General features: G+C 50.8%; 1 protein-coding gene across 3 annotated transcripts in view; it reads right to left on the bottom strand.

Annotated features, from left to right (window-relative positions):
- The window catches only part of PLXNC1 (plexin C1), a 147,237-nt gene extending 136,233 nt beyond the window's left edge, over positions 1-11,004 (bottom strand). For all 3 annotated transcript variants that reach the window (XM_058568651.1, XM_058568650.1, XM_058568649.1), the window contains exon 1: positions 9,584-11,004. In XM_058568651.1, the coding sequence (XP_058424634.1) occupies positions 9,584-10,642 (1,059 nt within the window). In that variant the 5' untranslated portion in view covers positions 10,643-11,004. The remainder of the gene's footprint in view (positions 1-9,583) is intronic.
- Positions 11,005-12,778: the final 1,774 nt, after the last annotated feature.

Genomic DNA, 12,778 nt, shown 5'->3' on the forward strand with positions numbered 1-12,778 from the left:
CTTTCCAGTTCGACAAACATTTATTGAGGGCCCACTAGGTGTCAGACCACCTTATGGATGCCTGGGAGACAAAGACAAGGCAGACCTGGGGACATACACCCCAAACAGAGCCCGGCACATGGGAGGAGCTCCATAAAGGTTTACAGAGAGGACCCCCAATTCCTAACTTCACTGCCAACTGCCTGCTTAGTGGCTCTTCTTGGGTGACCCAAAGGCATCTAAAACTCAACAAAAATTAAACTTGTCTTCTAACTGGTCACCAACACCTGTCAATTCTAGTCTTAAAAAGCTATTTCATTTAATCCCTCCTCTCCACTCTCACTGCCCCCACCTCAGTCCAGGTCTTCAACATAACTCAGTGGGATTACTGCAAGCCACAGAATCCACCTGTCTCTCTCCACATTCGGTCGCCACCACTCCAGGCGCCCAAGGCGACATGAGACGTGATTTCTCGCCTGGACTACTCAAGAGCCTCCTGCAGGTTTCCCTGCTTCCATCAGGGCCAAACTCTCATCCATGCCCCACAGGGCAGCCATTATTTAGGAATTCAAATCTAATCATTTCACTTCCCTTCTAGGGCTTTGAGAAAAAAATATACTCTCCTTCCCACAGCCTGTGAGGCCTATGGGATCTGGCTGCTGCTTCCTTCTTCAGCCTCCTCCCCTGACCCTCTCCCCTCCCACCTCCCTATACTCAACTCCACTAACCTTTTGTTCGTCAAATTGACCATTTCCTCTTTTGAGCTGCTAGGAGAGCTTGCTTCCCAGGTCTTCATGGGGATATCTCTAAATAGCCCTTCCCATCTCCCTGGCGTCAACTCAACCTCCTTCAAGAGAACTTTCCCCAACATCTGTTTAGTTCCTTCGTAGCCCCAATCTCAGTCTGTGCCTCAGTTCCCTCATCTGTAAAATGGAAGTAACAATACTGCTCATCTCATAAGGTTGTGGTGAGGATTAAACCAATTAACATTGGTAAAGTGCTTAGAACAACACTTGGTATACAGCAGGTGCTCCACAAGGGCTAGCTATCATTTTAATATAAAAATAACTTCTGAGGCCGGCCCCGTAGCTTAGTGGTTAAGTGCGTGCTAAGTGCGCGAGCTCCGCTACTGGCGGCCCGGGTTCAGATCCCGGTCGTGGACCGATGCACCACGCTGAGGCCACGTCCCACATACAGCAACTAGAAGGATGTGTAACTATGACATTCAACTATGTACTGGGGCTTTGGGGAGAAAAACGGAAAAAAAAGGAGGAGGATTGGCAATAGATGTTAGCTCAGAGCCGGTCTTCCTCAGCAAAAAGAGGAGGATTGGCATGGATGTTAGCTCAGGGCTGATCTTCCTTACAAAAAAAAAAAAAAACTTCTTTATTTGCTACATGTTTATTACCCACTCTATTTATCACTGATAGAAATGTTTTCATACAGTGCTTGGCACATAACCGAAACTCAAGAGATTATTTGCTTAAACCAATGATTGTCCTTCTAATTAGTTGTTTTGCCTCTAATCTGGCCTCATCCGTTCTTCTGAGTAATCTCTCTAGAACACAGTCAGATCATGTCTGCTTATAGCCCTGCTGTCGTCCTCCACCAGCCATAGCGGTGGTTTTCACACTCTGCTCAGCAGAGTCCCAGAAGTTCCTTTAAGACGCCTCAGGGACAGGCAGGGGTGGGGCGGGACAAGCCGCAGGGGTCTGGGAGCCTCCCGGCCCGCTCCCCACTGTGTCCCAGCACTTGTCAACGGCTCACCCACAGCAGCAGGTCAACGACGATTTGCTAACCTTTTTCTCATATTGAGCTTCTGATTAAGATTTATTTAAAGACCAGATTTGGGAAGTCTGAAAATGACTGAGCATCAGGATAAAATCCAGCCACCATTGCCTGTCTCAAAAAGCCCTTCGCCATCTGGACCTGGATGCTCATCTCTGGACACACCCCAGCCAGGGTGAGCTTCCTGCGGTTCACAAGCTCGTTCAACTTCCCGCTTGTGCACAAGCTGTTCTGTCTCTCCGCAACTCCCTTCCTTGTCTTCTCCACTGGGCTTTAAAACACAGCTCCATCATCACCTCTGTGAAGCCTCCCAGATCCTCCCAGGCTGAGTCTGATCTCCTTCTTGGGGCTTGCCCAGCGTCTTGTTGCTAAATCTCTCTGACGGTGTCCTAGGGCGTTGTGAATGTATGCTTGACTCTCCCCTTTCCATAACAGCAGGGGTCAGCAAACTACCAACTATGGCCAATTCTGTGGGCCAAATCTGGCCGGCCGGCTGTTTTCTTAATAGCTCATGAGCTAAGAATAGTTTTTACATTTTTAAATGGTTGAAAAAAATCAAAAGAAGAACAATATGTCCTGACAAGTGAAAATGATGGGAAATTCTGATTTCAGTGTCCATAAAGTTTTATTGGAACATTGCCCAGCTTGTTCATTCACGTACTGTCTGTGGTTGCTTTCACACTTCAGTGGCAGAGCCGAGCCACTGCAACCGAGATTGCCGTGCAAAGCCTAAAATATTGATGATCTGACCCTTACAGAAGAAGTTTGCTGACCTCTGCATCGGAGCATTGGCCAGGGTGGTGAGGCAGGGAATGCTGGGGTCACATCCCTCTCGTAACTCCTCTGAGAAGAACGCTGTGTGTAACTATTGAGGTAGACAGTCAAACTGATATGAAAATCAACTAGAGAAACTTGTGAAACTGAGGTCACAATTCTATTTAGTTTTGTGATAGTATAAAAATTAGCATTTTCATCAAGATAGAAATTTAAATCTAAGAAAAACTATGAGCACATTTCATAAACAATGCCCCTGCTCCCACAAACAAGTTAGACCCACGATGCCTACAAATCGTCCCCTGGCAGACTTAGGGATTTCTCAGAACAGCCTCCGTCTTCATCAGCTACATGCCACCACATGTTCAGGGAAGGCAGAGGTCATCAAGAACCTTGAAGGGAGGTAGAGAGGGTACCATGCTACTGAGAGGCAGAGTGAGCATGAGGGCAGGCCGCAGCACATTCAGGTGGAGGGGTGGAGGGGTTGAGGGGCAGACACGTGAGGAAGTAGAGGAGGCCATGTGGTAGCAGGACTGGGGGAAGCCGCCACACTCAGTCATGGTGACAGTGAAACCTTAGAATGAGCATCCATCACTTCCTGCTGCTGAGCTCCTTCAAGCTGCCTTGAATCCAGAACCTCCTTCCAATTCCATATCAAGGAGCCCTGTTGGATTACTGTTAATAATTATGATGGTGATGATAGTAAATACGTACATAGCATTTACTATGGGTCAAGTAATGTTCATCCTAGACATATAAACTCATTAATCCAGACAATAATCCTATGAAGCAAATAGGATGACTATAGATGAAGAAACTGAGGCACAGAAAAGTTAAATAACATGCTCAAGGGCACACAACTGGTAAGTGGCAGCTTTGGGCCCAGTCGACCTGGCTCCAGAGGCTGTGCATGTAACCACTACACAGCACTGCTCCTCCTCCTAGATTTCCATGTGTTTCTGTCCACTAAATCCCCCATCTCCTTATTTGAACTTGCTTAAGTAGATCTTGGTTTCATGCAACCAGCTGTGCATAAGCTAGAACTGAGTATCAGGATCAGTGTTGTAAAGAATAGACCCCTGGAGAGAATTTCAGTGTGTGGAACTGGTTCTGATGTACAGCAGAGTGGAAGAACCCAGAAAGCCTCCCACATCCTGGAATGAAATGCAAATAGACTGTTGTATGCAAGAGTGAAGGAGCTCATTAAACTATGACCTATCGGTTCCTGAGACTCAGACTATAAGCTCAAAAACAGAAAGGCTTGGGCTGGCCCCGAGGCTTAGTGGTTAAGCGCACGCGCTCCGCTGCTGGCGGCCGGGGTTCGGATCCCGGGTGCACTGACGCACCGCTTCTCCGGCCATGCTGAGGCCGCGTCCCACATACAGCAACTAGAAGGATGTGCAACTATGACATACAACTATCTACTGGGGCTTTGGGGAAGAAAAAAAAGGAGGAGGATTGGCAATAGAAGTTAGCTCAGAGCCGGTCTTCCTCAGCAAAATGAGGAGGATTAGCACGGATGTTAGCTCAGGGCTGATCTTCCTCACACACACACAAAAAAAACTGAAAGGCTTTAGAAGGTCTTCTAGGTATTTCCTTTGAGCAACTAGAAGAGAATAAGGAATATAAGGGTAGTGGCATGAGTTGGTTACTTTATATGGCCCTGAGTAAAACTGCAATGGAAAAAATGGGACCAGTTCTTACCCCAGGGGCCTCAGGTAGAATACAAGGACAACTGTGTTAGCTCACAGCAGTGGTTCTAAAACCTGAGTGTATATTAGAATCACCTGGAAGGCTTGTTAAGACACAGATTGCTAGTCCCAGCCCACATTGTTTCAGTTTAGGAAGTCTGATGTTGGGCCCAAGAATTTGCATTTCTAGCAAGTTCCCAGGAGATGCTGATGCTGCTGCTCCAGAGACTACAGCTTGAGAACCACTGCCCTACAGCATAAAGCCCTTTACCCTTGTCACCAAAAGGCATGATCATGCACATTAGTAAATTATACCACAGAAGTTCCAACCATGCTGGGTTTCTACGATCTGAGTTAACTCCCATATTGGCAAGACCAGAAGCCCAGCTGTTCCAATGAATGGGGATTTTTGGGAAGAGCCAGAGGAGTGGAGATGCCAGATAGCCCAGGACAAGGGAAGAAAGAGGCTCTGACACATCAGACATTAAGAAAAAGGCAATGGTTAAGGGATTTTGAAGTGGCCAGACTCAGGAAAGTGTTGCCACTAAGTACAGAAAACATTTCCACCATGATCCTCCAAGACCCTTCATTAATTAAATCCACAAACATTTCTCAAGCCCCAGCTACATACCAGGTACTATGCTAGGCACTCTGGGTTCAACAGAGAACAAAATGTTACAATGTTCCTGACCTTCTGGGGCTTCCATTTTAACCGTGGCCGCTAATAAAGACAAGAGTGCCTGTAACCCAGACTTAACAGGCTGAGATCTCTGGATGTGTCTCAGAACAAAAATGGAGCAGTCTCTTGAGGGCTTTAGGTCTCTCTGAGGTCATTTATAAGGCTGAATACAAAGAATGCCAACTTGTCTAGCAGTTGACAGCTGAGGAACTACAACCCTCCCAGAGCCTGAACTTCAGGTGGTCAAATATGCAGATCCAGACACTCAGTTCACAGTCGAGGATTTTCTGTAAGTTCTATCGTAAGTTTTATGTCTGCAAACGGCTAATCTTATCAGAGCAGTTGCAAGGGCCTAGAAGGTTCCATGCAGGATAGGATTGACACCAGAACCCAATGTCTGTGGTGCTAGACTGTCCATGGTAGTGGTTAAGAGCCAGACAACTGAGGTTCTAAATCCTCTGCCATTTACCAGGTGTGGAACCTAACCAAAGCTCACCGGGCCTTAATTTTCTCATCTATAAAATCATAGTAACTATAGTCCTTGTCCCATAAGATGACTGTGAGAATCAACCAAAAATAAAGCATGTAAAGTACTTAGCACAAAGCCTGGCCATAGTAAGTATCCAGTAGATAGGAGCTCTGATTGCTTTTTCCCTCCTCCTAAGTAGGTGTTGGGCTTTTTAAATCCAGCCTTGCGTATCAGATGTGTGTACGGTGGTAAAATTCACCATCTAGTCTATAGATTGCAAAATAGCTAGACAAGATCATAACAGAAACTAAAGGAGGAATAAACATCACAGGAAGACTGTGGATTTTGAGGTCAACAAGGTTGCACTGCCAAGTGGTCCTGGGACATCACTTCTGCACACAGTAGCTAGAAGTGTCTTGGGTTACTGTCTGTTAGAGAGCATGTGAGCGTTTTGTGGTTGTCTGCATGACGGTTAAATTATGGCAGGCTATGGAATTATGTGAGTATGGAAGAAGGGGGTGTGTCTCCCCACAAGGAGTAAAATGAACTAGAAGACTCAGTCCTGTTGGCCAACACTATAGGAAAACACGCCACCCTCAGTGTCTACAGAGGGGGTGGCCACCATGTTTAAACCACAAGCGACCCCAGGACCCAACTATGGCAACCAAACAAATCTGGAACAATCAGACTTTAAAACTCAGGTACAAACACTTTTCTATGAGTGCCTTGGTATGCCAGGGGTAGCAGGAGTTCAGAGAGGGAGGAAGCTAAATTAATTAATGTGCACATAATTTAAAATATTCATTTTTATATTAACCCAAGCTCCCAGATATGTTATAGAATAAAATGGAAACAACATCACATGAAGTTTTAAAACACACTCTGAGGGGCACCCTCCAGCCTCAACCCCACATCCTAGGGGAGGTTGGTTGCTGCTTCTTTAATTAGGGGACTTTCAAGGGAAAGACCGAGAAGCACCAGAGTGGTGGAAAGAATACAAAAGTACTGTAGACATTGCAAGACCTGGGTTTAAGCTGGAGGCTCTGACGGTTATCTTGAGAAAGTTGCTTAACTGATCTCGAGCTTCCTCATCAGGTAAATGGGAATGCTGCCCACAGAATCAACTTCAGACTTGATGAGGGGCTCAAAAGAAATAATATAGGGGGAACTGCTGTACAAATATTTATGAGCGTTATTAGAGACGGGTCTACAGAACTCAGCCGCCTTGGCACATTTGCGGGCTGCAGCTAACCTGCAAGAGTCGTGAAAGAAGATTCAAAATTGGCGGCAAGGGAGAAAAAGTAACGGCCCAGTGTGTAAACAGTTGAGTACACACTCACTGCACAAGTATCTCATAAATTAATCCTTAGCGGGAGAAGCTGAAGGGAAGGAGAAGCAGCCGGCATGAGATAAGAAGAGAACCAAGAAACGAGAAAACACAACCCCGTCACTCCTGTCACTCTGCTCGCCATGGTTGATTGAAGATGGAAAATAAGCGAGAGCCAGCTAGTACGAGAGGCAGAAGGCAAGCAAATCTCGCCGCTGGTGCCTCACTGCCTGTGGATTACTGTTGAGATGACTGTGGCTGCTCTGAAGTAATCGCTGTTGGAATCTATTGAGGCTCCCTCTAGAGTGTTTCAAGTTCGTCTCCTGTTTTAGGCACCTATAATTCAGCATGTCTCTTCCAAAACACATTCAAAACCTGAAAACAAAATGCAGAACAAATGCAACCAAATGACATCATTGTTCTGAGTGACACTGGGGGCACATTGACCCCATTACCCCATTAAATAGGGTTGCAACCTGCTATTGTGCTTTCGGTGGCAAAATCAGTGGCACCCAGCACAGAGCATTGCTTACAATAGCAGGCATCAACTATCTGTTGAATAAAGTATCTTCTCTGCCTATTTAATAGGCTAGAAAATTGTCAGCTTTTTCATCAAAACTACCATCTTTTTTCATTCAAACCCCTCTTGAAATTCAATTCCATTAGGGCTTTTAAATGCATACTTAATGCAGCAATGAATTTACTTAAATTAAAAAAAAAACACACACAAAACTCAAGCTCCCACCTGTGCCGCCATGACATGCTATTGTTTGAACCAGGGTATATTATTTAACTTGGATGACAAGCTCAGGGGGTAGACACCCTGTCTTTCAGAATACACAACTCTGAGCACACTGGGAGTTCTCAATAAATAACAGTAGCAAGAAATGCCGTGGAGAGACCTATTTTAATTATTTATTTTTCCAATTCCAGATTTTTCGCAGCATGAGTTTATCCCTTGCTTGACTTCCATGGGGCAGCTCTCTCCAAAGCTCCCGGAAAGATGGATAAACAGCTCTCCTACCTCCCCTTCCCCTCCTCATCCTAGCGCAAGTAGGAACACCTGATCCAGCCAAAACGTGGATTCTGAGTGCATTCAGGATGCCTGCTGGGTTTGGAAGGGAACTAAGTCCTCCAGGACCCAATGGGTAGAGAGAGGCAGTCAAGAGAAATGTTTTGGCTCTGAAGATCTACACAGCTGTCAGATGGCAAAGCTTGGACTTCCACTGTTATTACCTGCTGTGAGCCTCCGAGCTGTCTTGTCATTAACTCTGGAGACCAAATATGCCTAAAGCTTGACACAAAGTAATATCTGGGGGTATTTTCAAGTCTTTCAACAGAGAAGTAGAAGGCAATAATTTTTGCCAAACTTGAACAATTAGATTATAAAGATCTAATAAAGACAGGTATGAAATATTAAATTATGTGTATAGCAAGAAGTAGTCATTTAGGGAGCATTATGTGTTAGTTATGCTTTAAAAAATTATACCAGTTAACTAAATGAAAATATAATGTTTTGCGTCCCAGCACACAACTGATAGTCAAAGAGGAAGAGGCAAATGACCATTTGAAGGGGCTTTGCAAAAGACCTGTTTTTTACTCCCTGGATGCTAGGGCTAATATCTGGTAAGACGTGCTTTGCAGAGAAAGGGGTGGGTGGGGGTGGGAGTGCCTTCTATACACATAGTAATATATCTTAGAGCCAATGCTCCCCTGTGTGCTTACACAACAAATGGACCAACACAACACATTTTCCAAGCGGAGACTTCTGCCCTTTCTCTCTGACGCATTTTATACCAAAACAATGGCAACACCTGTAGCCGTTAATTTCTGCTATTTGATTTCTGTCCAGTTATAAAGAAGGCTCTCAGCAGGCTCCCCTCTCAGGAGCCATATGTGGAGTTGATGTGCCAGCAGCATTGGAAGAAAAACGGCCTCTGAGAAGTGCACAATGGCTCCATAATCCCCATCAACTGGACCCTCTTGAACTGCGGCTTTCTTTTCCAGGCAAAGAAATGCCAGTCTCAAGAGTCAAGCCACGGCTGCCCTGGGGGCCCAGGGGAAACCTGTGTCGTTTGCCTTGTTCAGGCACAACACAAGGGTGGTGCCCCTGAGCACCGCGGTCTAGTCCGACAATCTGGAGCTGACAAACTGCCTGTAGCACTTTCTCTGGCCCTCCCCTCCACGGTGAAGCTTTACACCCAAAGCCTCCCCAGCCTCTCGCCCCAGCGGGAGACCGCAGCTCGCCCTCATCAGAGCCACAGCCCCGCCCCCTTGCTCTGGGTCACGCTGAGGGTTCTGTTCCCCCAAGCATGAGCCTCTTTTCCAGGCTAGCACTGACCTATGTTGAGCAGGCTACCAACTCTTCAAACCACATCACATGTGTTAAGGGGGGGGTGGGGGGCACAAAGGCTGGGGTGTGGCAGCAAGCCCTTTAGGCTCAATGGCTTCTCTGCCGAGGGCACTGTGTTTGATACGTGTGCTGAGGAAGAGGGTCAAACCCACATGCCTGCTAAGACCACACACCTGGGGAAGAGATTAGAGAGGAGGGTTGGGGGGACTGCTTGGGGAGGCTCGGCCCCAAAGGAGCGTCCACCTTGGGACAGAGAAGAATGGCACTGGGATGCAGTCAGTAGAGTTTTGAGCTTAACTCCTACCCTCTCCATCTCCCTTTTTACACTCCCTTTGGGAACCTCGGGCCGTGCTTTAAGAGTAGCCCGAGGTCTCGGAGACGGTGTGAGAACTGCCGTCGGGCGGCCACCGGGCTGTGTGAATCCCGGACCTGGTAAATGTCACCCCGGTCTCCCTCCCACTCCGTCTCGGCGGCGGCTCCCCAGCCAGAGCGCTCCCCGCAGCGTCCCGGGGGCAGGACTTACGCAGTTTGGATGGGTCGTCTCGAAGTCCGAGGGGCAGCTCTTGGCGCGCGCTTGGATCTCACTCATCCTGAAGAGGCAGAGTGCCGTGGTGGCGGGGGAGCGCCTCTCCTGGTTCTCCCCGGTGGCGGCGCTGAACACGCCGGCCCAGACGTCCAGGGCCTCCACCAGGCTAGAGGAGAGGAGCAGGCGGCGGCCGTCGGGGTGGCCGTGTCCACAGTCGAGGGCCGCCTGGCCCTGGAACAGCACCTCGGAGCTCTGCGCGATGCGCGCCATGCTGGGCCAGCCGGTGGCGGCGCCGCTCGTGTAGTTGTAAGGGTAGTAGGGAAAGTAGACGCTGCCGTTCCAGAGAAAGGCGTCCACGAAGTGCAGGCTGCCCGCGCCCGACCTCAGCTTGAGGCGGCCCATCTCCTCCGTGGGCAGGCTGCGCCCCTCCGTGTTCTTGAGCGCGATGGCCGTGTCGCGGTCGGACGCCGCCGGGTTGCAGCGGCTCGCCGTGTTGGGCTCGGGGAGCACGTAGGTGGCGGCCACGGCCAGGTACCAGCGGTTCTTGTCGACCGCGCGGTACACCACGCCGGCCGTCGAGCCCTGCGGGTGACACGATACTACCTCGGTGCCGTTGCGCAGGGAGCTGCGGTTCAGGTCGCCCAGGGGCCGCACCTCGCAGGCGCCCCGGTCGAAGGTCCAGCCGGTGAGCAGCAGCCCCCCGGAGCCGTCCGCCCCCTCGCAGTAGGGCAGCAGCAGCTTGCTGAAGCTGCTCCCCGGCCGGGGCCGCGCGGGGGGCGCCAGCGAGACCGGCACCGTGCAGTTGCCCACTTGGTCCCGGTACAGGCGCGAGAGGCGCGAGAGGCTGTAGTCCAGCTGGTCCAGGCAGCTGCCGCTCGCCACGAACACGCCGTCCGCCCGGCTCGCCGCGATGGCTCCGATGGCTTGCTCTGACCGCCACACGGGCTCGTCCGTGCCCCGGCCGGGCACCGCCAGGGCCAGTAGATAGGCTAGCAGGGGCAGCGGCGCGGCGGGGCGCGGGGGGCGCGGCGGTGCCTTCCTCCGGGAGACCTCCATGGAGCTGGGGGGGCCGCCCCCGGGCAGGGCGCGCGGCAGCTCAGGCGCGCAGCAACGGAGACGCGGGCGGCGGCGGCTCCTGCGCGCGCTCGGGCTCCCGCGGCCGCCCCATCCCCGCAGCTCGCTGGGGAAGGAGAGCGCGGAGGGCGGCGCGCGGCGGGCTCGCTCCGGCAGCCTGTGCAGCGGCGACGGCGGCGGCGGCAAGCCTGCGCGCTGTGGCGCCGCTTCCTCCTCGCCCTTCACCGGAGAGTTCCTCTGTGCAGCGCTGGCGCTCGCGGGGAGGCGCGGAGGAGAAGGGAGGGGACGGGCGGAGGAGAGCGAGGCAGGCGGGGAGGGCTAGAGAGGTTGGGTGCGCTTGTGCGTTTCACTTTCCCATTGTGAAAGTGGGATGCAACTGGCCCCCTTCCTCATCCTCTTCCTCCTCCTCCTCCGCCCTCCGCCTCCTGCCCGTCCTCCCTCCCTCCCTCCACGCCCATCTCCCCTCCCCTCTTGATTCGGTGAGAGAGAGAGGAGGGAGGTCTTGTAATTTGGGTTACTGTGTAGGTGGCCTCTTTCATCTATTCATAACAAAGCTGAGCTGCTGCCGCTGCCGCCACCATCGCCCCTTGGCTCGCCCGGGGCTCCCGGGGCGCGCTGACAGCGCACCGAGCGGGCTTCCGCGCCCGTCCGCCCGGGCTGCTCCAACGCCGGGGTTTTGTTTACGAGAGCAGCGGGGAGGATACACGAGGCACCGGGAGCGAGGACCCAGGTCGCTAAGAGGTTGCAGCTCAGGCCCGGGGCTCGGGCCACAGGGAAGCTGCGAGGGCGGCTGACAGGTGTGGAGCGGCGGGAGGGAGGCCCTGGGGTGGCGCACAGGAGACGTGGCGGAGCCAGAGGCTCCGGGGATCTAGGCGCCCCTGTGAAGGGGTTGGGCTTCCCCGGGTCAGAGAAGTGAGGTGGGGGAACGGCAGGCGCCAGGACTCCGGTTCTGGACAATCCCCGGGGCTGGTGCTCTCATATTTGAAAAGATTCTCTAATCTCCCTTGGCGACGGAGTCCCAGGCTCTCAAACCTATCACTTAGAAAGTTCTACTCACCATCTAACCATACTGATCATGGCTAACATTTATTGAGCATTTACTACGCATCAGGTGCTGTTCTAAATTCACTATGTGGATTGACTCATTTAACACTCGTAACAATTCTATTAATTATTAGTAACTGTTATTAGCATCTCCACTTAGAAGTGATGACGATGATCATGGAGAGGTTATGGAACTTGCTGGGGTCCCACTATTGGTAAACAGCAGAGCCGACGTTCGAATATCTATGTAGCTCCAGGGCGGCTTACCTGTCCCTGCTGTAGACAAGTGCCACCTGTGGCCATTACAATACTACCAGGAGATCATTCTCAGCAGGTGGGATTGAAAAGTTCCCCAAGTTAAATGCTCCAAGCCACCCTCCCCAGCCCAGCCTTCTAATCTTAGAGCCAGGTACCCTTACTTCCCTAGAGGCTCTCCCTCTGTCTCATCCTTTCCCACTTCTTTTCTTTGGACCCTTTGAGGTCTCATCACGTTACCCAGGGGGCGAATATCAGCTGGGTTGCCCCCAAGGCCACCAAGAATTTCTGGAGCACAGCAAGTCATGGCACACCTGGGTGTAGGTTCATGATTTCTCAGAAGGGGTCCCCCCAGAGGATGCAGGAATACCTTCCAGCTTCCTGAGGTGGCTGAGAGCACCACCAGCACCCTTCAGTCTGGCAGGTGATGCAGAGGGTGCACCAGAGGGATCCTGAGGACCCTTATGGGAACTGATCTCTTTCTTCCCAGGCCATCTCTAGGCCAGAGACCCCAGGGAGGTGTTATGAGAGGTTCGGGGATTCGATCGGAGATGTAAAAGACACTTTTCACTCCAAACAAATGGACTGAAGGTATATTTTATTACATAGAGAATAGTAAAGGCGATAGTCCGCAAACAGATCTGAATAGGTCAAATAATAAGAGGGAAAAAACACCAGCTCGACTGGAAAGGGAAAACATCCACATCGGCTGAGATAGCAGCAGATCCGAATAGGTCATATAATGAGAGGGAAAAACATCAGATCGATCGGAAAGGGAAACACCAGATCGACCGAAGGGAAATGACACAAATCAACCGG

This window comes from Diceros bicornis, chromosome 25 (assembly GCF_020826845.1).
Source record: "Diceros bicornis minor isolate mBicDic1 chromosome 25, mDicBic1.mat.cur, whole genome shotgun sequence".
In the NCBI taxonomy this organism is placed as follows: Eukaryota; Metazoa; Chordata; class Mammalia; order Perissodactyla; family Rhinocerotidae; genus Diceros; species Diceros bicornis.